Source organism: Mastigoproctus giganteus, chromosome 1 (genome assembly GCF_048544385.1).
Source record: "Mastigoproctus giganteus isolate SK-2022 chromosome 1, ASM4854438v1, whole genome shotgun sequence".
NCBI classification, from domain to species: domain Eukaryota; kingdom Metazoa; phylum Arthropoda; class Arachnida; order Uropygi; family Thelyphonidae; genus Mastigoproctus; species Mastigoproctus giganteus.
Genome location: NC_143575.1, coordinates 15,046,458 through 15,071,056, shown reverse-complemented (window position 1 = coordinate 15,071,056; position 24,599 = coordinate 15,046,458). Strand labels below are relative to the sequence as shown.

The 24,599-nt window shown below is 38.1% G+C and overlaps 1 protein-coding gene across 1 annotated transcript in view; it reads left to right on the top strand.

The window, feature by feature from the left end:
- mst (misato mitochondrial distribution and morphology regulator) overlaps window positions 1-24,599 on the top strand; it is a 102,513-nt gene that overhangs the window by 24,381 nt on the left and 53,533 nt on the right. The window contains exon 5 of the mRNA XM_090382792.1: window positions 4,608-4,674. Within this exon, the coding sequence (XP_090238918.1) occupies window positions 4,608-4,674 (67 nt within the window). The remainder of the gene's footprint in view (window positions 1-4,607; window positions 4,675-24,599) is intronic.

Sequence of the window (24,599 nt, the reverse complement as noted above, 5' to 3'; positions counted from 1 at the left end):
CCAATAAAATGGACAGTCTGTATTACTGATGCAGACACTTTAATAGGTGTCCTTTTGGTATTTTCAGTTTCCCTATACGGGAGAATATTTCGAGAGTAATAGACACCTACGCCCATTTTCGTTGGTCAAAGGCATTTGAAATGCAGGCATTTAAAGGTGAAGGGTTATTATGGTAATACTAATTACATATTTGATGGCCGTGAATGACTTACATAGCAAATAGTACCATATGCTGTTGATACACTCGCTACTTCTGGTAAGGAATGTTTACAAACTTATTTCGGCTATCTGATGCAGTTCCACTGTTGCACATCACTTAGCAAGGCAATGAAATTGCCAAACTGAGAGATGCTGTTTTCAGAAAAAAGTAGTGTAGCAAGTCTGTTATACAAGATTCAGATTTATCATATATACATGCAAAAAAAAAAAAAAAAAAAAGAAAGACCTCTACCAACAGATTGCATAAATAATTTTGGTCAGTAGCTCATGACGATTTCCATGTCCACAAATACAGGGTGTTCACAAACCTCCTTTGCAAAACTAAAACATTATTGTGTGAATAGGGTACATGACATAAATCTGAAACGACTTCCAGGTGATAGAGGATATCTTCAAGTTTTTTTCATCATCTGGAAAACTGCACTTTGCAGAAAATGGCAGCATAATTGCAAAACTAATTATGGTGGAATTTACCAACTCCGAGAAGGTACATTGTGTGCTTTGGTTCAATGAGTTACAGTCTGCAACCTCTATTATGTATAAATTTTGAACACAGTTTAAAATGGTGCTACTGAGTAGACACAGTTCTGTAATGGTAAAATCATAAAGGTTGCCTGTTTGCGCAATCATCCACAAAGATGGTGGTGGCCAGACAAAATTCAGCGTGGACGTGGTGGTGCTTGGTAGAGGAAGTTTTAATTGCAAAGCCAGGAAAAATCCATACAACATGCTAGTTGTTAACTTAACCCGTTAAGGACAACAATGTGATGCCATCTGACAATGAAACAAATTACAGTTCTTACAGAAGCCATTAACAGTGAAAAAATCAAGAGGATGGAATTTTGTTGGTAAATTTCTTTACAGTTTTGTGATTGTGCTGCCATCTACTGCAGCAGACATTTTATAATTGGTGAATAAAAACTCGGAGATATCCTCTATCACTTGGAAGTGGCTTTAGATTTGTATCATGCAGTATCATTTTAGTTTTGTAAAGGTTTGTGGCACCCTGTATATTCGATATTCTTGTTATTCACTAAAAACTCTGTGATGCTCGAAATTACATTTATAACTGCTTCAGCAAGAGTAGTATCTATCATTTATGACTGAGGGATGATGACTATTTTTCCATCATCCCTCAGTCATTTACCACTTTAACTCATCAGTAAGAAAATGGTCATTTAAATAGCTTTAACCCAGGAAAAATTTTTAAGAAATGGAATTTCTTGATGTTTGTGCCAGGGCTGTATGCAGATATTTAAAAAAAGGGAGGAAGATTTGATCCATTAATGAATGGATGGATATTACATTAAAAAAATTCTATGTGAGCAGAAATGATAAATATGGACTAAAAGTAGTAAGTGATCTAATTAACCATAATGAAAATGCTTTAAATAAAGCTATTTATGTTAATTTTTACTAAAAGTTAATTATGGCCTTATAAAAGTTATTTATTAAAAGTAATTAATTTAAGCACATATGTATACATTGATTTTTTTTGTGTCTTTTTTATATATTTTTATTTTATTTTTCGGCTAGTGCAGAAAAACCTGAGGCTTCCTTGTACTCTGTGGCTAATGCTAACTACTTTCAGTTGATAATCAATTGGGGGTGAGGAAACTGAGTAAGCAACCATTTACAGTGAATTTAATTTTTTTTTTTTTTTTGGATTATTGAAACTGGCTATATGGACTTCTGCAAAGCAGTCACCTACCTATCATGGACACTTTACAGAGGTTTCATTTGAGAGGTTGATTTGAATGCTGTTTCCATGCAATCTCAGCCAGTTATGTCTGTATGTGGACAGATTGCCTTGAAACTTTACAGGGATACGAAGCCATTTTAATTGCATTTAAAATAGTAGTAGGGGCCATTTTTAGGTGTTTCCCTATAGGCATCTTATTATTTTAAAGGACATTTTTGTCTTCACCATGTCCATCTGTCTATTTGCATGTAATAACTCAAGTCATAGTGGATGAATTCTCAAGAAATTTTAGATTTGGCTCTTAGAAAGATTTGACATGGCATGTCAAATTTCATTAAAAGTGGACCAATAGAAATTCAGTAATTATTATTTTTTTTTCATACATATCACGTAGGCAATCCATATATCATATATTGTAGCTGAATCACTGAATATTGTGTTTGTTGCATTCACCCATTTAAGAAATTAATGGGCAGTGTAGCAAATAAGTGGAAATAAAACTTGCAGAGCTCCGTTATTGTTATTTTTTTTTTTTATGAAAACTCCAAACACAAGAGTATTTGGAAGCTATAGTACTTAGTGCAGTGCATAGGCTGAAGGTTGAGAAGATGAAAGAAGATACTTATTGACATTAGACTTGCATTTCTGAAGATTGTAATTTTCAGGATATACGTATCAAGCAAGGTAATAAATCCTATGTTCACATCTTGTGTAATATGAGAAATTGAAGAGAATGCAAGAGTTGAATGAATAAATGAGCAAGAAGAAAAGTTGGTTCTGTGAGTTTGAAGTTGGACAGTAAAAGGATGTTGACTGGTTATGACACATGTTTGGACTGCTTTGGAAGAGAGAGCAGGAATTATAGAAGCCATTTCAGAAGAACAGTGCCCATGGAAGTATCTATAGAAAAGGCATGCAGCAGACACAGAACATCTATGAGACAGAGATTGGAGAGACTGTTGGAGATGAGTCATTAATTAACCTAACTGATCTCTTTTGAATGGAATCTAGAAGCCTGAGAGAGGTTTTGGGGCATCGGCCCAGATGTGGGAACAATATTCCATGGTAGGATGGATTTGCAATTTGTACAGAGTGAACAGCTGTTTGGAAGAAAAGTAATGCCAAGAGTGAAAGAGAAAACCAAGTTTTTTAGATGCAGAGGAAGCAATATTTGTAATGTGCTTATGCCGAAAGAGATTAGAAGTCAGGGTAATCCCCAACAGAGTTATATGATCTTGCCTAGAACTCAAAGTGTCATCAAAGATAAGCATAAGAGCAGAAGAATCCTTTTTGCAAGATACAAGATAGGACTGAGTTTTAGAAGGATTGAAATCAACTATCTCTGGAGAATTGGTTTCTCAAACTGGAAAGTGGAATGCAATGTGCTATCATCAGCAAAACTATGGATAGGATTTCCGGTCAGTGGAAGAAGGTCATTAATATACAAGAGGAAAAGAGTGGGAGAAAGAACTGAATCTTGGGGGACACCGGCATTAGTGGAGAAGTTAGAAGACAGAGAGCTATCTACCATCACCTGCAGTGAACAGTCAGAGAGAAAACTGGATACCTAATTACCAGTGGATCGACACTGATGGAATCCATACTGGTGACCATTGATTGGATAGAAGGTTTCTAGATAGTTTAAGAATTGGCAGTTAATTGATTTCTCTATTACTTTAGAAAGAGTACAAGTACAAGTAAACACAATGGGATGATAATTGAATGGGAGAGATTTGTCACCTTTTTAGGAACTGGCTAGAGATGAACAAATTTCCAAGCAGAAGGGAAAACATCTTTGGAATAAGAAAGTGACACAGAACAGGAATAAGTTCAGGAGCACAGGTTTTGAGAACAAGTGGAGAAATATCATCAGGATCTGTAGCTTTCTTAGCATCAAGATTGTTCAAAATCCTTCTGACATCCTTTTGATGGAAGACCACAGTAGGCATTGAATGGAATGTACTGTGAATGGTGGGAAGTGGTTTATCAAGATCATTAATACATGAATTGGAATCAAAATAGCATCTAAGGATAAAGTTTCAGCCAAGGATAAAGCTGACCTGCTAAGGTCAGCTTTATCCTTGGCTGAAGTGGGAATAGAACTATCTGATTTTGAGAGAGGTGGGAATAGAGATGGGCAAAAGTTGCTGCCAATATCTTTGGCAAGAGACCAGAATGCTCAGCTACCATTTAGACAAGAAGCAAGTTTTCTACTCTTAGCCTGTTCGAAATCTAGTTTGGACTGATTAATAACTGCTTTACAATTGTTGCGAGCTTTGGTGTAGGCATAAAATGAAACTGGAGATTTGGAAACAAGCCAGCCAATTACAATATGCAACATTCATCTCTTGAAGACCATGTGGGTATGTAGAAGCCAAATTGAAGAAATTCTCTGGAATTCAGATCCACAAGAAGTGAACCTTGTAATATGATTGTAATTGTGAATTTTGTTTTTAATTTTAATGTGCAACTAACTTATGTATTGATGACCAAGCAGACATAGAGGTAAGTTATAGAAGTTAAAGCTTATATTAAATACTCTATATGAAGAGGATATGATTATAAAATTCTTAATTGATTTGTGTATAACTTAAGTTGTATTGTTGGAAGTTGAGGGCTGCCCAGTTGTATGTAATGTCAGTTCTGGATTTTAAGTTTAGTGATTTTATTACTATTTCTTTTGTAGCAAGCCCTGTACCCAGAATTGCAGCCCAGAAGAGCAGATATTGATGTAGATAAAGATATTTGCCAAGGTAAGTTGTATCATTTCCAAAATTATTAATGCTTATTAAAAATTAATAAAATTATTGGAGGTTAAATAGATATTATATTCTTACTTATTATATAGACCAATCTTGAAATGAGATCAGAATCGATTCAATACATTATTTCATTATATTTATATGATTACTTTTGTTTAAAATTAAAATTAATCTAAAAATCAAAGTGTTCTAATCACCCCATCATTCCTTTGCTTCTAATATAAAATAGAATGCATCTGCTGGTGACCTTGAGTTCATTCCCATGGTGATACGACTGTAGTATATTTATTGTGTGAGGTACGTTAGAAATACATGTACAGAATACTACAATATAGTGACAGTAAGCAAACTTATGGGGCGGATGATTTTAGATCCTTTGAAATAGTATCCTTCTGAAGCAATGTGCTCAGCTGAATGATTTTCCTACTTTTGGAAGCACTTCTGGAAAACCTATTCAAAATTGCCAAAATCTGAGCTGTCATATTATTCTTTATTGTTTGTACAGCACCCATTCGACTATTTTCAGGTTTTTTTTCTGCCAAAGATACAAAAAAAAGTTGCATGGAGTCATATTTAGTGAAGATGTGGTTGCAGGACTTCAGCAATTTCATGTTTAGTCAGAAAATAAAACACTCCATACAACTAGCAACATATGCAATGGCACATTATTGTTGAAAAGCAACCAGCCTTTGGAGTTCCATTTTTCTGGTCTGTTTCTTTGAATCACATCACAAGGGCATCTCAGATCTTTAGTATATACTATATAATTTTAAAGGGGGATCAAATGAGTGCATTGAGCTATTGAGGCTAATTATGAGAGCATCACTGGACTCATGAGAGAGAGAGAGAGAGAGAGAGAGAGAGAGAGAGAGAGAGAGAGAGAGAGATTCCGTTGTATTGGAAAAGTGCCAATGTATTGCCAATACATAAAGGTGGTTCTAGCATTAGCAGAGGCATGTGATGCAAGAAAGCAAACTTATACAGTATCAGCCAAAAAAATAAAAAAAACTTCCTATTTCACCAACTCATTCACTCCAAGAGTTTATCTAGTTCTACCTTAAATTTATTTAAGCTGTCAGCTTCCACGACTGATGAAAGACTGTTCCAGCAATCAACTACCTGCTGGCTAAAGGCAAATTTTAGCACATCTATTCTACAATTGTTTTTTCTCAATTTGAATTTATGCCTTCTCAGGTGCATAATCTGAACATGAGGAAGAATCTCATCAGCAGTGAGCTTGCTCAAACCATTCAAGGCTGTGTACGCCTCAATCAGATCACTTTGCAGGAGCCTAGTCTCCAGACACTGCAATTGCAGAACTTAAGTCTTTCTTAGTAAGAGAAACCTCTCTGTTACACTAGCCAATTTCATTGCCCTCTTCTGTACTTTTTCCGGGATATCTGTATTCTTCCTAAAATGAGGCCTCCAACCTGTATGCAGTACTCATGGTGTGACCTGACCATTGCCTTATACAAGGGGAGAATCACCTCTTTATCGCTGCTATCAAAATTTCTGTATATCATTGACAAGACCCCATGAGCTACTCATGCAGACTGTCTGCACTTCTCAGAAAACTTCATATCTGACTGCACGATTACCTCCAGGACTTTTTCATTCTCCACTTCCCTGACTGTAGTACTGCACAGTTGGTATGTTACTCTGGGGTTACTGCTACCCATACGCAGTACTTTGCATTTGTCAATATTAAATTTCAGTTTCCACCTCTCAGTCCATCTGCTCGACTTTTCTAGATCCTGTTGCTATTGCAACAGGATCTAGAAAAGTTGTTAACAACCCTGCCAACCTTATTATCATCAGCAAACTTGGACATTAAGTCTGATATACCTTCATCAATATCATTGATAAATGCAGAAGACAACAATGGGCCCAACGTGAAACTCTGGGGAACTCCACGAATAACATTAGTCCACAAAGAACAGTGTCCATTGATTACCACTCTCTGTCTTAATGCCATACTGCTCCAATTTGTAGAGTAGTCTTCCATGTGCAACAGTATAGTATCAAAAGCTTTCCTAAAATCCAAGTATACAATATCAAAATTATTTTTTGCATCCAGTTCCTTTGTGACCATATCATAGTATCCAATCAAATTGGTCAGACAAGACTCCCCTTAACAAAACTTCTGTGTCTGAACTATAAGTAGAATGAATGAATTAAAGGCACTAAGTAAAATGAAAATAAAATGAAAGAATCGTGAAATTTTCATGGTTATAAATGAGTTTAGAACTAGGTGCCTTAAATTAAAGTTACGAGGGAAGAAGTTTAGACTATATTGCAGGAAGTTTTATTTTAGCCAGTGAGTTATAAATTACCGGAATAAGTTATCTGCATAGGCAGTAGAGGCTGACAGCTTGTGGAAATTCAAAGGTTAGCTGGATAGTTACCTACGGTAGGAGGGAAACACATAGGTTGTTTGTTTCCTTTTCTTTTATTATTTATTAATTATTATTTATTTTTTTATTATTATTATTTTATTCCTTTTTTCTTTCTTCTTTTTCCTTTATTATTTTTTTGGCTGGAGCAGCATAAGTTTTAGGCTTCCTTGCGCCATATGGTCATTTCTGTTACTAATACTAATTGTTTATACATCATTCAGTTAACATCCTTTCAAGGTTTTTTCAGTCTTCTAGGAAACAGAAAAAAGTCACGAGTGATATCTGGTAAAGCAGGTTTTGCTGGAGTTGACGATTCCCTCTTTGTCCAAAAAAAAAGAAAAAAAAAAAAAAACTGTACAAATAAGTGGTGAATTTGTACATGAATAATGAATAATGCTGGGGATACCCTACGGCACTCAGGCTGTCACGAAAAGTGAAACGTCTAACCGTTGTTATATCTCCAAAACTAATAGACAATAGTATAAACAATTTATACTTATTTTGTTGGGTATATTCTGTGTATATTGTTGTTTTGTTGGGTATATTCTGTTGACGAATATGCAAGAAAAAATTAGAAATTTTAATATTTAATGTAATTTTTTTCCAAAAAAACTAAAAAGTTCACTTTTTGGTCATTTGCCATTGCGCCTTGGTTACTTTCACTCTCAATAACTTCTAAACTATGATAGATAGATAGATAGATAGATAGATATTTTTTTTTTTTTTTTTTTTTATTAAAACGTGAACAGTGGATACATTTTCAACAACAACTACTGTATTTACATTCTATGTACAAAGCAAAAAAGAAAGATAAAGAAAACTTTTTAGAAAGAAATACAAAGGTTTCATTATTTTAATTTCAGGAAATAAGAAAAAAAACAGTTTCTTGGGGTTGGGTCGTTCTCATGTTAAGTGTCACACGTTGAAGGTGATGGACTGTTCAGTGATGGTGAAGAGGTGACCGCCACTGTTCCATTCGCTGTTAAGATGATCCACAGTTTCTGGTCTTTTGCAGTGGAATTCGAGTAGAAGTCTGCTCTGCAACTTCCTCCGTAGGCTCCACTTCAGATGTTGCGCCGATGTGTCGACAGGTGGCACGTCGTCACTGCTTCTTGTGTGCTTCAAGTAGAAGCTGTAAATGACGGCCTTGGCCGCAATGAATAGGAAGTTGCAGGTGGTGTGTGCTGTCTGCTCAGAGTGAAGCAGGTACCAGTAGTCCTCCGGAGTGTGGGCGTGGTTGCAGGCAAGCTTTGCTGCATCCAAAGCGTATTTGACGAGTTCCTTGTTCACAGGGCATGCCAGGTATATGTGTTCCAGGGTACCTGGGGTGGCGCAGAAGAGGCAGTAGTTTGAGGAGCGTAACCCGAAGGTTTGTAGCTTGACTGGGGTGGGAAGGATGTTGTGCCACAGTCTCCACTGGATGTCTGCGTCCGATTTGGAACATTTCGCCCTGTACGGAAGGTTCCACTGAAAGTTTGATGGTGGGTTGTGGTGAGTGGAGAGGGGTGCAGGGACAGCTTGGCAGGTGGATGACGGGAAAATCGTGGTTGCATGGCGAGATATGATTAGCTGATAGGCTTTTTTGGAGGGTGCAGGAGACAGAGGTACCGTGTCTTCTGGTGATGTGATGACGAAGGTTGGTGTAAGCGAGGATCCAGTGACATTTCCAATCCCTTTAGTTGTAGTGATGTCTGGAAGAGCTTGTGTGATCGCTGATTTTAGATGTATGTGTTGCTGCTTTGCATTAATGGTTTTAATGGGCAAATCTTCTGATCCTTTCCATTCAAGGCTTGGTGTCAGGAGGTCGCCTATGGTTCTTATTCCTGCCCAGTTCCACGTAGGGAAGAAGAGAATATCATCATTTGCAGGGTCTATTATTCTTTTATTGTAGAAGAGCGGTTCTGAAAGTATTCCGGGAAGGGATGTTCTCTCAAGATTATGGTGAAGGTTTAGCTTTTTCCAGCGGTATAGTGCGTCTTTATAAAACGGCGGTAGTTTGAGTGGTACTGGTGCCATGTCCATTCTCAATATTGTTGAAAGGGATAGTCCTCTAGTGGCTGTTGCTAGTAGTTTATCCGTAGTGTTGGAATGTGCGTATTTTGTTTGCAGCGTCTTAAGAAGAAAGGTGATCCGGAATGCTGTGATTTTGTCGTCTAAAGAGACCAACCCTTGACCCCCGTGAGTAAGTGGTTGGCTAAGTTTGGAGCAGGACATCCAGTTGGTTTTGTTCCAAAGGAAGCTTCGGACAGATGCCTGGATTTGGTGGAGGAAGTCAGCAGGTGGAGTGAGAATTTTGAAGGTGTGCCAGAGAACGCTTGCCGCCATATGATTGACCAGAAGCACTCTCCCTCTCAGCGAAGATGTGGCGCACACGCTTCTCCATCTCCCGAGTACTTTGTTGAAACGACTCAGCAATTCGGGCCAGTTCTTCTGGGAGAAAAGGAGGGTATTGCCGAGGTACACACCTAGGTATTTCTGTCCCTCGCTGGACCATGTGCCTTGGATGGGGGAGTCGGTTCTAGTTTTCCAGTTGCCAGCCCACAGGCCGCTGGTCTTACAGTGGTTGAGTTTTGCGCCTGATGCTTGAGCATAAAGATCATGAACCTTTTGAATGACTTCAAATTCACTCTCGTGTCGTATTGCAATTGTGACGTCATCTGCGTATGCTGAGTAGGTTATATTTAGGTGGGGTTCTGGTAGCAGCGTTCGTCAGGATTGTATACTGGTGGCAATTTTATTAAGGAATGGTTCTATGGCAATTGCATAGAGTTGTCCAGAGAGTGGGAAGCCTTGTTTTATTCCTCTGGAATACGGAAAGTGGCAGGTGAGCTGGTTGTTGAGTTTCAGGCAGAATTTGGCTTCCTTGTATAGCAGATGGATTGTTTCGATGATGTAAGGTCCATATCCAAAGGCTTTCAAGGTTTGACAGACAGACAGACAGACAGACAGACATAAACAGTAAGCAACAAAATTGTTCAGTAGGAAACCAATTTTTACATCTATACATAGTTTTGATGGAGCTCTTATTGTTCTCGAGTAATAGCGATGCAAAGTTGAGAGATTTGAAAAATTCTAGCATTTTGAAGTTTGTTTACGCAATATCTTGAAAACTATAAATGTTAGACAAAAACAGTAAGCAACAAAATTGTTGCCCTTTGAGAGCTCTATAAGGATATATAACTAGATTTCAAATCGGGTTTTTAGTTTTCAAGAGTTGAACAACTTGTTAAAGTAACTACTTCATTCAGTTACTTTGCATTTGTCGAGCAGTGCGGTTGTGCTTTAAAGGCACTAAGTAGTTGTGACGATGCTGAAAGTTATATCACCTAAACGTGTTCAAAGATTTCAACAAAATCACAAATCTAACGTTGAAAAGCAAGCACCGAAGTCGGCAGCAGAATGCAAGAGAGAGTTGTAAGCATAAACATGAGCAAGATCAGTTAGATGTCTAGCCGTCAACATCGAAAAGAACAGTGCAATCAGCGAATGAAGATTATCAAAAGTGTTATACATTAGCTTCAAAGGAATTTGAAAGAACATTTTTGAACAACTTGTTCAGGTATATCTGCAGTGTTTGTGACAGACTGTGGTTTCAGAATGATTTGAGATTACCAAAGCCAAACCATATACAAATTCTTGAAGATGAATTTCCAGAAGCAGAGAATGTGGCATCATTTATGCTTTGCAATATATGCTTCACAAGCTTAGAATCGGGGAATGTAACGTCGTTATTCAAGTCCAGCGGCTTCATTTATCATCCATTTCCATCGAATTTCAATTTAAGATTGAATGTTGATTCCATAAAGTCGAATCGACAATATGTATGCCACATATTCTCATTACTGTGGATGCAGAGTTGCTACGGCAAATGACTGCTACACTATTGACGCTATGCTGCTGCAACAGGATCTGGAAAGGTTGAGCAGATGGGCTGAGAGATGGCAAGTGAAGTTTAACATTGACAAATGTAAAGTACTACATATGGGAAACAGCAACCCCAGAGCAACATATCAACTCTGTGATACTACACTGACAGTGGTAGAGAATGAAAAGGACCTGGGGGTAATTGTGCAGGCAGATATGAAGTTCTCTGAGCAGTGCAGACGGGCTGCAAGAGTAGCTCATGGCGTCTTGTCAATGATATACAGGAATTTTTCTAGCAGGGATAAGGAGGTGATTGTTCCCTTGTATAAGGCAATGTTCAGGCCACACCTTGAGTACTGTATACAGGTCTGGAGGCCTCATTTCAAGATGGATGTAGAGCTGCTGGAACGAGTACAGAGAAAGGCAACAAGATTAGTGAATGGAACAAAGGGTTGCTCTTTCAAAGAAAGGCTTCAGTTTTGCAAATTACAGTGTCTGGAGACTAGGCACCGGCGAGGTGATCTGATAGAGGTGTATAAAGCCTTGAATGGTTTGAGCATGCTCAATGCCGATGGGATTCTTCCTTTTGCTCAGAATAATCACCAGAGAGGGCATAAATTCAAATCGAGGGAAGACAGATGTAGGATAGATGTGTGAAAATTTGCCTTGAGCCAGTGGGTAGTTGGTTGGTGGAACCGACTTCCATTCCTTGTTGTGGAAGTTGATAGCCTATATAAATTTAAAGCTCAGCTGGACAGGTATTTTGAACGAATGGAGAGGTGAAATGGGAGTGGTTTTTTTTTTTTTTTTTTTTTTTTTCCTGATGCTGCATAAGCTTGCTTTCTTGCATCATATGCCTCTACTAATCCTAATGCTATTCATTCAACTTCTGTTTACAGGAGCAATGTTCCTTCATACGTATTTCCTGAAAATTACAATCTACATAAGTTCAAGTCTAATGTCAACAAGTACCTTCATTCAGCTTTTCAACCTTCAACCCATGCACAGTACTAAGTACTATAAATTCTAAAAAAAAAAAAGTACTTATACATAACAATGATTCTTGAGAATGAAAAAAAAAAAAAAGTATGGAAAACATTTATTTAAAAAAGGTTGTTTAGGCATGAATAATGCACATCCATCATTTCTACTACCCAGGTAATATGGATGCATCGTTTATTCATATCTCATATTGTGAACGAACCTTCAGAACGAGTGGCCAAGATATTGCACTGCTTTGAATAAGTAACTTCACAAGACATGTTACTTATTCTTGGCAGATATCACCACCCAGATGGCACCATTTCTAAGCTTGTTGGCTTACTCATCGGTGGGTGGGCGGGCAGGTACCCTGTTGTTGCAATAGCGACAACCCAGTTATGAAGTATAACTCCACATGAGAGATGCTTGATGGTGTGCATGGTTTAATCTTAAACTATTTCTTGATTAAATGTCCAAGAGTATGAAAAAGGTTGTTTATGCATGGGCAATGCACTTCCAAGTGTCTCCATAGTCGAGTGGTCAGAAACGGGGGTGCAGTAGCACACGCTCTTTGAGTACACCTGGGTTCAAAACCCTGACTGTTAAATACGGTCGAGCTGCCAACCCACACTGGGCTAGGGTGGCAGATTATGGTCCATTTCCCTCAGCATGAATTGTTGAGGGGGCTTCCATTCTGCAGTGGGTTGATAATGGTTGCAGTTTACCTTATTTTTTTTTTTTTAATCCACTTCCATCATTTCTACTACCCAGGTAGTATGCATGCATCTGATTATATCTTGCATTACCCATGCATAAACAACCTTTTTCATACTCTTGGACGTTTAGTCAAGAAATAATTTTAGATATTTATTTAACATGATATACTGTAAGATAGTAAAGTAATTACAAGGAATTGTGGGAGATGTGGTTTATTTCTTTGGTAATTCTTTACTTTTTATTTAATTTTAGTTTACTTTATTGTTTATTATTAGTTGTATTTTGTAGTTTACAACAATATGTAAATAATACCTATGTAAATCTAAGCAGATGCCATTACAGAATTTTTAGTGCGAACCCCCTGGAACACTTTTGCAAACCCCTAGGCAAACCACCAATTGGGAACCGCTGTTGTAAGGAAATTCAACTTTCAAAAGATCCCAATAATTTTAGTGGGTAATTTCAACATTGACGTTTAAAAACCTTAAAATGCTCCATTCCTCGACTTCATGGAATCGACATTCGATCCTAAACTCACATCAGATCCTACAAAATCTACTACGCTTGATCAATCATGTATCGACTTGGTCTTCAATCGCAATGTTAATAGTTTGAATTGTTTCAACTATGTATCCTACTTTAGTTACCACTAACCTTTATTGTTGATTGCAAATGAAAACATCGAATAGAATAAAACTGATTTTATTAAGCTTAAATTGTATTTTTTCATTTCACATTACTTTATTCACGGATCCATCTTCGGCTCCATGGAGCCAACGTTAATTTTTTTTTTTTTTTTTTTGTATTGCAACATGAAGGCATCTCAGAACTTCAGTGTAGAACTATCTAATATTGTTTATCCCTCTGAAACATTATTATTATTATTATTAGCCATATAGTGCAAGGAAGCCTGAGGCTTATACTGCACTAGCCAAAAAAAAAAAATTTCCAAGTTACCCTGAGAGAGAGAGAGAGAGAGAAAGGAATCACCAAAAAAGAGAAGAATATATGCTGGCAACATTCTAACAGAAAATGCTGGCCTTCATTTTGCTCTACACTTGCCATCCTTTTTTTTTTTTGGGTTTGGCGTCATCCCTGGGGTCATCCCAGTTTCTGTTTTGTTTTGGGACCATACCTGTAAAACAAATTTTCATCTACAGTTGTGATATGTTTCAAAAATGTCTCATCATTACTCACATCCTAAAATAAATCATCCCAATGGATAAAGGGATGGTTGAGTGGGAGACGGCAGAGAGTGGTAATAAATGGACACTGCTCTATGTGGACTAATGTTACCAGTGGAGTCCTGCAGGGTTCATTGTTGTTTTGTGTATTTATCAATGATATCAATGAAGGTATATCAGGCTTAATGTCAGTTTTCAGATGATAAAAAGGTTGTCGGAGTTGTTAATGACAGTAAAGACAGTATGCTACTGCAACAGGATCTAGAAAAGTTAGACAGGTGGGCTGAGAAGTGGCAACGGAAGTTTAACATTGACAAATGCAAAGTGCTGCATATGGGTAGCAGTAACCCAAGAGAAACATACCAACTGTGTGGTACTACACTTAGCGAGGTGGAGAATGAAAAAGACCTGGGGGTAATCGTGCAGTCAGATATGAAGTTCTCTTAGCAGTGCAGATGGGCTGCCAGAGCACGTCATGGAGTTTTGTCATTGATATATAGGAATTTTGCTAGCAGAGACAAGGAGGTGATTATCCCTTTGTATAAGGCCATGGTCAGGCCACACCTTGAGTATTGCATACAGCTGTGGAAACCTCATTTTAAGAAGGATGTAGAGTTGTTAGAATGAGTACAGAGAAGGGCAACAAGATTGGTGAGAGAAACAAAGGGTTTCGCTTACGAAGAAAGGCTTAAGTTCTGCAAGTTGCAGCATCTGGAGACTAGGCACCTGCAAGGTGATCTGATTGAGGTGTATAAGGCCTTGAATGGTTTGAGCAGGCTCAATGCTGACTAGATACTTCCTCTTGCTCCGATTAAGAACCTGAGGAAGAATGGATTCAAATTGAGGAAAGACAGTTGTAGAATAAATGTGTGGAAGTTTGCCTTTAGCCAGCGGGTAGTTGATTGCTGCAACAGACTTCCATTTGTTGTTGTGGAAGTTAATAGCTTAAATAAATTTAAGGTTGAACTAGACAAACATTTGTAGTGACCGGATGGGTGAAATGGGAAGGTTTTTTTTTTTTTTTTTTTTTTTGGATGATGCTGTATAAGCTTGCTTTCTTGCATCATATGCCTGAACTAATGCTAAATCAGATGTGACGTGTTGGCTCTCTTAACAGTCAGAGTTCACACACTTTGTAGAAATGTGGTTTGTGTTCAAAATTTTCATTAAAACAGAATATCAGATCCAATGAGGATAAGTTTCTTTAGTGATTTTGCAAACAATTAATCTCTGGCCATTTTGTACAAACGTTTATGCTTGAGATGTGATATCATTATTCATTTGAAGTTGAGGGCCATCATTGTTTCAAAGAGGGGAGGAAGTATGTCGAAAGTGATCTCGGATCAGTTTTAATAGATGCTTTACATTCTTTTGAAATGATGCTACCATTTTAAAACTTGTGCATGGCCCATTGCAGGTCTCCATATACTCTTTTAAGAAGATTACATATATCACATTTGGTTTTTCTGATTTTAAATCAAAATGTAACACACACTTTCTTTGGTGTGCACAGTATTACCAAACACAATAAATAATTGTAATAAAATACTTTTGTATTTTATTACGACTATTATGTAATAAAATATTGCTAATGCTTTTGCTTCTATCATAAGCAAACTTGTTTTTTGTTTGATTTTCTATCCAAACAGATGACAGCCGTTCCATCTCTTACAATTCTTTGTGTCTTAATCTAATGGATTTTAATTACACTTTGAGTTGTTCCTGCTATGAAAGTTCTTTTTATTTTCTCTGCATTCTTTGTAATTCTCAGCATTGCCTCATTTAGGTCTGTAGCACGTGCAATATCACATGGTCTTTCATTTCACTCAAAGCGTTTCACAATTTCATATTTTTTCTCTATCGACAGAGGCAGACTGGTCATAAGCTTTAGCGGGGGAAACCCCGGTGGGCCGGAGGCTGGTGTGATTTCGGCCATAAACCATAGTATGAGGCCACTACAAATTTTCCCGGGTAAGAATATTTGATCCAGTCTGCCTCTGTTTATCAATATTGCTTTTCTTTTTCTCTCTGAATCTGCAGTGTCTTCACCAGGACGCTTCCTTTTCACACCTTTTAAGTATTTTACTCATTTTTAAGGAATAAAGCACAATAACAAAACGAGGAGGCACGCTTGATATACATAAACAAAGCTGCGCGCGTGTAGCAACTGAATAAACAACACTGTAAAGGCAGAGATACACTATTAACACCTCACATTTTACTAAAGCACATTTCTAGGGGTTACTACCATAAAACAATAAAAACAATTTCCAGTTGCATTTCTGCTAGTGGAATCTGTTATAAACTCTATCTAGTTGCATTTGCGATAATACCGATAGCTGAAATTATGTGGGTTTTTACGTTATTATGCTGAAATGTTTTTCCTTTCAGAATCTTCTCTTCATTCCTATCGTGTTGCGTTCAGTTGGGGTGATTCTGCGTTCGACTGCCATTTCTTATAACCACAAAGGTGAATCGTGCATAAGCGAATTCGGTTCGCGTTATATAAGATATCGTTCCCCTATTTATAAATCATGTATGATGGAATTCGTGTAGTGTAAACACGTGTCATACGAGGACTGACTGTATTTTTTTTTTTTTTTTTTCATTGCTTATTTTTTTTATTTTATTTTATTTTTTTTTTGGCTGGTGCAGCATACGCCTATGGTTTCCTTGCCATATGGCAAATATCCAAGAAAACAAGCTTAAGAACAATATGCAATGTATGGAAAGAAATATGAAAATAGATATAGCATTTCAAAGTGAAACTGGTAGCATCCAAAAAAAAAAAAAAATCTTAATGTGTAGCACCTACAAAACAATCTGTTTATCTTTTTTTTATCTCCTGGTATCTTTTAATTTGAAACAGTACCCATTATACTCCCAATATGCAGATTGGGCTGTTATCAACCATTTACTTGGCCCCGGGTGCCAAGCGTTCCGTGACCAAGTGATTTTTGTGCGTTCCAAAAAGCGTTATATCAAAAGAGCCTTTGAACAAATTATATTTCGTTCCAACTACCGTTTTCTTTATTTATAAATTACTGCAGCACTTTCGCACTACAAGAAGTAGGCAAAGGCCCAGAAAGGGAAGCCACCTTTCTGTTTCTATTTCTAACAGTACTAACCAATTAACTCAGCCGCTTGGTCACCTAGTGGCACTGCTCCTGCCGCCCCGTGGCGGGGCCGGAAACCTGGGAGGTAAAGCAAACCCCCAGGGCCAAAAGGAGCAAAACATGGAATATGACAACTTCCCCCCGATTAAGACTGCAAATCTGAATAATACGGATTTGCATCAACTTGATATCGACTCTACCAATCCAAAGAGACTGAAAACGGATACTCCTCGAATTGAACATCCGAGTTTTCTGATTCTCCATTCACTGACAAACCAGCCCTTAGGCAATCTATCGCCATTTCTCATTCAAAAATGTCTTGAGAACGTAGCTGGTTCCCCGAAAATGGTGAGGCGACTAAAATCTGGCGACCTGCTTGTAGAGACCACAAGCTCTAAACACTCTGAGTCTCTACTTAGACTCAACTCATTTGGTGGAAATCAAGTCAAGGTGTCCCCACATGCCACACTAAACACATCGAAAGGCGTAATTTCAGAATGGGACCTAATGAATGTTTCAGAGGAGGAAATTGTCCAGGAATTGCAGGAACAGAAAGTCACACAGGCCAAAAGAATCATGATGAAAAAAGATGGCGAGCTAACTCCAACTCGGAGCATCATACTAACATTCAGCTCACCAAACCTACCTTCGTCAGTGAAAGCAGGGTATTTGCATTGTCGCATACGGCCATATATTCCAAACCCAATAAGATGTTATAAGTGTCAGAAATTTGGACACTCACAAACAGTCTGTCGAGGTGACCCAGTATGCCCAAACTGTTGATCGAAAGAGCATACCCAAACTGATTGTAATGCCCAGTCTTCTCTTTGTCCCAACTGTAAAGGCAACCATCCAGCCTTCTCCAAAAATTGTGAACAGTGGAAATACGAGAAAAAAATCCAGAAATATAAAATAGAAAACAAAGTCTCCTTCCCAGAAGCACGAAAGCAACTGCAAATACAGATGCCTAGACGTACATATGCCGAAGCCTCTAAAAAATTTCATTCAGTATCCATCCAAACTGACACATCAATTCCACCAAACATCTCTATTGCTGAATGGGCTCGATCCTTGCTCTCTTCTGCACCACAATCATCAAAGCAACATATATCAAGCAGGGCTAACAATATGCCAATCACCATACCACCTGCTGTCCGTGCAGCCCCTGTAATATCCGTTCAAACAGAGAAACCAGATCCCATTAGCAAACAGCCAGTTGACTCCGTCCTTATGGATACCAATGAAATCCCCAGTCAGGAAGAAACAGAAACCATTCTGGAGATCCATCCGGAAGATGAAATAGACAAGAGACCAGTTTTCTCAAAAAGAGAGAAAATTAAAATTGATCGCGGCAAACAGACTTTTAAAAAACAGACAGACTCAGCTCCTTCTTCTAAATCTAAACAATGAATAACGTAGTCCAGTGGAATTGCAGAGGCTTGCGTAGCAATATTGATGACATCCAGGAAATAATTAAACGTCATAATCCAGTTGGCATCTGTTTACAGGAGACATATTTAACTCCTAAGGTATCTCTCTCGATCAAAAATTATTCTCTTTTCAGAGAAGATAGACCAGTTACAAATAAAGCTCACGGTGGGGTTGCTATTCTCATAGATTCACGTGTCCCTTTCAGACGTATTCCTTTGCAAACCACTATTGAAGCGGTTGCTGCGCGAATGGCAATTGGAGTCGCTCTAACACTTGTTTCTTTCTATCTACCGCCCACTCAGCCTTGCACTATTCATGAACTTGAAGATCTAATACTGCAGTTGCCAACCCCTTTCTGTTTATTGGGCGACTTCAACGGACACCATCCATTGTGGGGCCCTCCCAATGCAGATGGATGGGGACAACTTATTGAAATGCTCATTGACAGGCAGAATTTATCCATCCTGAATACTGGTTCACCAACTTACATCCATCTCCAAACAGGAACTGTGTCCTCAATAGATCTATCTATATGCTCTCCAATCCTTTTTCCTTGTATTGAGTGGACAGCTCTGGATGATCCACTGAACAGTGACCACTATCCACTAATCTGTAAAATTCAAACTTCACACTCTGTGACTTCAGAAAACTGCATGAAATGGAAATTTTCCAAGGCTGATTGGGCAAAATATTCTTATCATGTATCCTTTGATAATCAGATCATTGAATCTTGTCCAATTGACATAGTCACCAGCCATATCACTAAACAAATCCTTGCAGCTGCATCTATTGCCATTCCACAGTCACAGTCAAGCTCCCGTAGATCCATAAATTATTGGTGGAATGAGGACTGTAGGAGTGCCAAAAAAGAAAAAAACCGAGCCTGGAATATATTCCGCAAACATCATACTACCAATAATCTTATAAATTATAAAAAACTCAGAGCCAAGGCTCGCCATATCAGGAAGAAAGCAAAAAGAGACTCCTGGATCCAATTTGCCAATTCAGTTAATAAAAATACAGATTCTAGAATAATATGGAGAAAAATAAAACAATTAAATGGCAAATTTCCTCCTCCATCCTCACCAATTCTCAACTGGAATGGACAGGAGCTGTGTACTCCTGCAGAAATTGCAAATGCTTTAGGCTCTGTATTCTCACAGCTGTCTGCATCGACCGCATATGACCAGTCATTTCAGAAGATTAAAGCTTCAGCTGAAAAATCTCGGTTGAACTTCAAAACCAAATCGTGTCTATCATATAATCGGCTCCTTACTATGATCGAACTTCAAGAAGCTATATATACCTCAAAAAACAGTGCTGCTGGTCCAGACGGAGTGTATTATACAATGCTTAAACACTTAGATAACAAAGCATTATCCTTGCTGTTAACTTTCTACAATCGTATTTTCACTGAACATTCATTCCCCACATGCTGGCATCACTCCTATGTACTGGCAATTCCCAAACCATGGAAAGATCACTCTGTCCCTCACCACTATAGACCTATTTCTCTTACCAGCTGCTTGGGTAAAACCCTGGAAAAAATGATACACCGCCGACTGACCTGGTATCTTGACTCCAAACATTTAATATCTGATAGCCAATTTGGCTTCAGGAAAAATCGATCATCCCTGGATCTCATGGTCAAAGCTGAAACAAACATCAGGAATGCGTTTATCCGAAACGAGCATCTCGTTATGGTATGCCTTGACATAGAGGCCTTTGACACCACTTGGCGTTTTGGCATCTTGAAAGATCTACATTCCCTTGACCTCAGAGGCCACTTACCATATTTCATACAAAACTTCCTTCAGCATAGAACTTTTCAAGTCCGCTATCGGCAAGTCCTGTCACAAATCTATATACAAGAGGAAGGAGTCCCACAAGGCTCAGTTCTGAGTTCTACCTTATTTGCAATAAGAATAAATAATATAACCAAATGCATACCCGCCCCTGTAAACACATATCTCTATGCCGATGACCTGACTGTTTCCTGCAGTTCACAGAATATGAACTTCATCGAAAGGCAACTACAAATCTCTTAACAATATTGAATTATGGATGACACAGAATGGATACCGACTATCACATCAGAAATCCAGTGTCATTCATTTTTGTAACAAACGAAAGATGCATCCTGAACCAGAGCTTCACTTAACGAATCATCCTATATTAGTCATGAAAAGTATTTGTCTCCTGGGCCTCATTTTTGATAGTAAGCTTAATTTCTTAGAACATATCAAATATCTGTGGACTACTTGCCAGAAAAAAATGAATATACTCAGAGTTCTTTCTTCGACAACATGGGGTGCAGATCGCTATACCCTGCTTCAATTGTATAGAACTCTAATTAGGTCTCGTCTTGATTATGGTGCCCCAGTTTATGACTCTGCCAGGGAAAGCGTACTTACACGCCTTGCACCTATTCAACATTCTGCCCTCAGGATTGCCACAGGAGCTTTTAGGACATCGCCAGTACAAAGCCTTTATATTGAAGCCCATGAAGTTCCACTCTGTCTCAGAAGAAAGGTGTTACTTCTGAATTATGCAGCTAAAATTCGAAGCATGACTACCCATCCAATTTGGCCTATACTTAGTGACCCACAGTTTAAAATTTTTTATAGAAATAAACCCAGTGCAGTTCAGCCTACTGGTATCAGATTACAAGCACTATCAGAAACTTGGAATGTCCATCTCGAAAAAGTCCTCCAAGATCCAACCTGTTCAGTCGCCCCATGGGCCTATACTATACCATCCTGCGACAATTACTTCCTAAACTGGGGGAAGCATTCCCTGGCAAATAACAATATACAACAACTCCATACTGCTCACACAGAGAATTATCCTCTTTTTACAAAAATATATACCGATGGATCAAAGTCTGATAGTGCAGTAGGTGCTGCAGCAGTTTTCCCTTTTAACACCATCTCTCTATCACTTCCCACCGAATGCAGCAGTTATACAGCTGAGTTATTCGCCATCAAGCTTGCCCTACAAAATATTCTCCATCTATCCATCAAAAAGAGTATAATATATACGGACTCGCAGAGTGCACTTATAACCCTACAAAACACCTCCTCACCAAAGAATCCTTTAATAAAAACTATAAGAGATATGTTGATACATACTCAGGAACGCCAGCTTGTAGTTATCTTTTGCTGGATCCCAGGCCACACTGGGATATCTGGAAATGAATGTGCAGATTATGCCACCAAACATCCTTCTAATTCAGATTCATCAGGTGCTCTCGTTCCATATGCTGACTACAAATCTAATATACAAAGAATATGTAAGGAACAATGGACACTTATATGGCAAAATAAACCAGATAATAAGCTCTTTCAAATAAAACCAGATCCACAATTATGGGCCTCTAGCTTCCGGGAAAACAGAAAGGAAGAAGTAATCCTAGCCAGAGCAAGAATTGGTCACAGTCACATTACCCACCTATTTCTCCTCACAGGCAATGATCCTCCTCAGTGTACACACTGCAATTCTCAACTCACAATGAAGCACATTCTTATTGAATGCACCTTATACTCGCATGTCCGGCAACTCTCATTCAGTTTTCTTCCTAATCTTAAAGAATCTTTGAACTTCTGTCATATCATAGGTAACGATGCCAACCTCACAGAATTTTTCTCATTTATCAAACGGATAAACTTATATGATCAGTTCTGACTGTTTGCAAAACAGTCATCATGAGTATCGTCCACATCGCTGATCGGCGCAATATTGCCTGAGCAGCCCTTGCGCCAAAAATAACAACAACAACAACAACAACCATTTACTTCAGAATAGTAATTTAACCAAATACAGAGCTAGTCTGAGTGTAGCTTTACCAAAATTCGAAATCATTTTTTCAGTGGCATAGGTGCTATTAAATGATAATAATTAAACCATTATCTCATTGTAATAATTTGCTTATTTATAAATTATATAATAACATATCTAAATAACAATAATTTATTATTTCAACATTAACTCTCATTGGTATATAGTAAGTATATTGTTATTCTGGCACCTGACATCTGTCTGTTTAAATGAGGCTCTAGAATGCCATTCTGGAGCTTCATCTCCCAAGGTCCCTTCCCCACAAAAATATTATTATAATTACTGAATGCTTATTACATCATCTATCATTCAACCTAATCTTCCTCTGAGCCATGCTAATCATATAGGCATGTTGTTTGGAAATATGTTTCCCAGTTGTGAAATAAAAAAATATGCATGTGGAAATACAAAAACAGCAGGCATTGTTAGCAGAATTCGATGGAGGTGACGAAGAGATAATGATAGCTTTGAAAAATATGCCATTTTTGACTGCTAAAGATAGATCAAAGTAATCCCAAACTATATCATACTGTGACTCATTTCTGGCATTTGATCGTGACTCACAGAGTACTGTATTGGATGTCATCTTCTGATCAACCTGAAAGCATTTCGAGATCCACTTAGAAGACTGTCTGGCACTTAGTGTTGATAATGCTCCTGTTATGGTAGACAATAACTGGAATAGCAATAGTATTAAAAGAGGAGATTGAGCACTTGGTGGTAACAGGCTGTCATGCAGTCTGATTAATTTGTGTGCTGGAAATGGGGGGGGGGAAGACTTATATAGCAGGGAAAAGGAGGTGATTGTCCCTCTGTATAAGGCAATGGTCAGGCCACGCCTTGAGTACAAGTCTGGAGGCCTCATTTTAGGAAGGATGTCAATTTGCTTGAGCGTATACAGAGAAGGGCAACAAGATTGGTGAGGGGAATGAAGGGATCCTCTTACCAAGAGAGGCTTAAGTTCTGCAAATTGCAGTGGCTGGAGACTAGGCACCTGCGCGGTGATCTGATTGAGGTGTATAAGGCCTTGAATGGGTTGAGCATGCTGAATTCTGATAGGATCCTTTCACTTGTTCAGATTACGAACCTAAGGGGGCATAAATTCAAATTAAGAAAAGACAGATGTAGAATAGATGTGTGGAAATTTGCCTTTAGCCAGCAGGTGGTTAATTGCTGGAACAAACTTCCATCTGTCGTTGTGGAAGTTGATAGGTTGAATAAATTTAAGGAGGAACTGGACAGACATTTGGAGGGAATGGTGTGATTTTTTTTTTGGCTGATGCTGCATAAGCTCATACACTTGCTTTCTTGCATCACATGCCACTACTACTACTTCAACACTTTTAGAGGAAGGCTTGCTTCTGAATCTTCCTCTGAAGGTGAATGAATATTTTGTGGATATAACTATCTAAAAAGAAGTTCTAAATGGAAAGACAGATTGAAACAATTTCAACTGTTGCATGCCACTGAAGGGAAAAAAGATTTTGAAATATGTTTGTATGTTTTGGATGTCTGCAGATATATGTTTAAGTAGACTGGTAGAAAACTGGAAACCTCTGACATCTTTGTTTAAAAAAGAGAAGAGGTGGGGAAACCACATAAGTATTTTTCAAAGTTACCAAATTGAAATGCACAATAAGCGATCACTAGTGAGTGGTATTTACTGACTCATGTCCAAATCTGGTTCACAATTCAAAACAAGTTTTGAAAAAAGACTCCTCAAGGAAAAAACTTCTTGCAAACATCAGGTGCAGTCAATCTTAACAAGTCCAAGCAAGCTGATAACTGAAGTCGATAACTACAGATTGGTTAGTCTGACTTCAGTGTAGGGAAAATCTTAGAGGCAGTGATTAAGAGTTCAGTAGACTGGTAGAAAACTGGAAACCTCTGACATCTTTGTTTAAAAAAGAGAAGAGGTGGGGAAACCGCATAAGTATTTTTCAAAGTTACCAAATTGAAATGCACAATAAGCGATCACTAGTGAGTGGTATTTACTGACTCATGTCCAAATCTGGTTCACAATTCAAAACAAGTTTTGAAAAAAGACTCCTCAAGGAAAAAACTTCTTGCAAACATCAGGTGCAGTCAATCTTAACAAGTCCAAGCAAGCTGATAACTGAAGTCGATAACTACAGATTGGTTAGTCTGACTTCAGTGTAGGGAAAATCTTAGAGGCAGTGATTAAGAGTTCAGTCAGAAATTCAGTCCAGGGACATTTAGATAGAAATGGCATTCTAAAGGACACACAACATATTTTGTTAAGAGAAAATAATTTTTAACTAACTTGGTTAGCTATTTTGACATAATTTATTTGGATTTTAGCAATGCATTTGACATTCTCTCATTAGAGCTTACAGTAAAGCTTGAAACCGTTGGCATTACTAGGAATA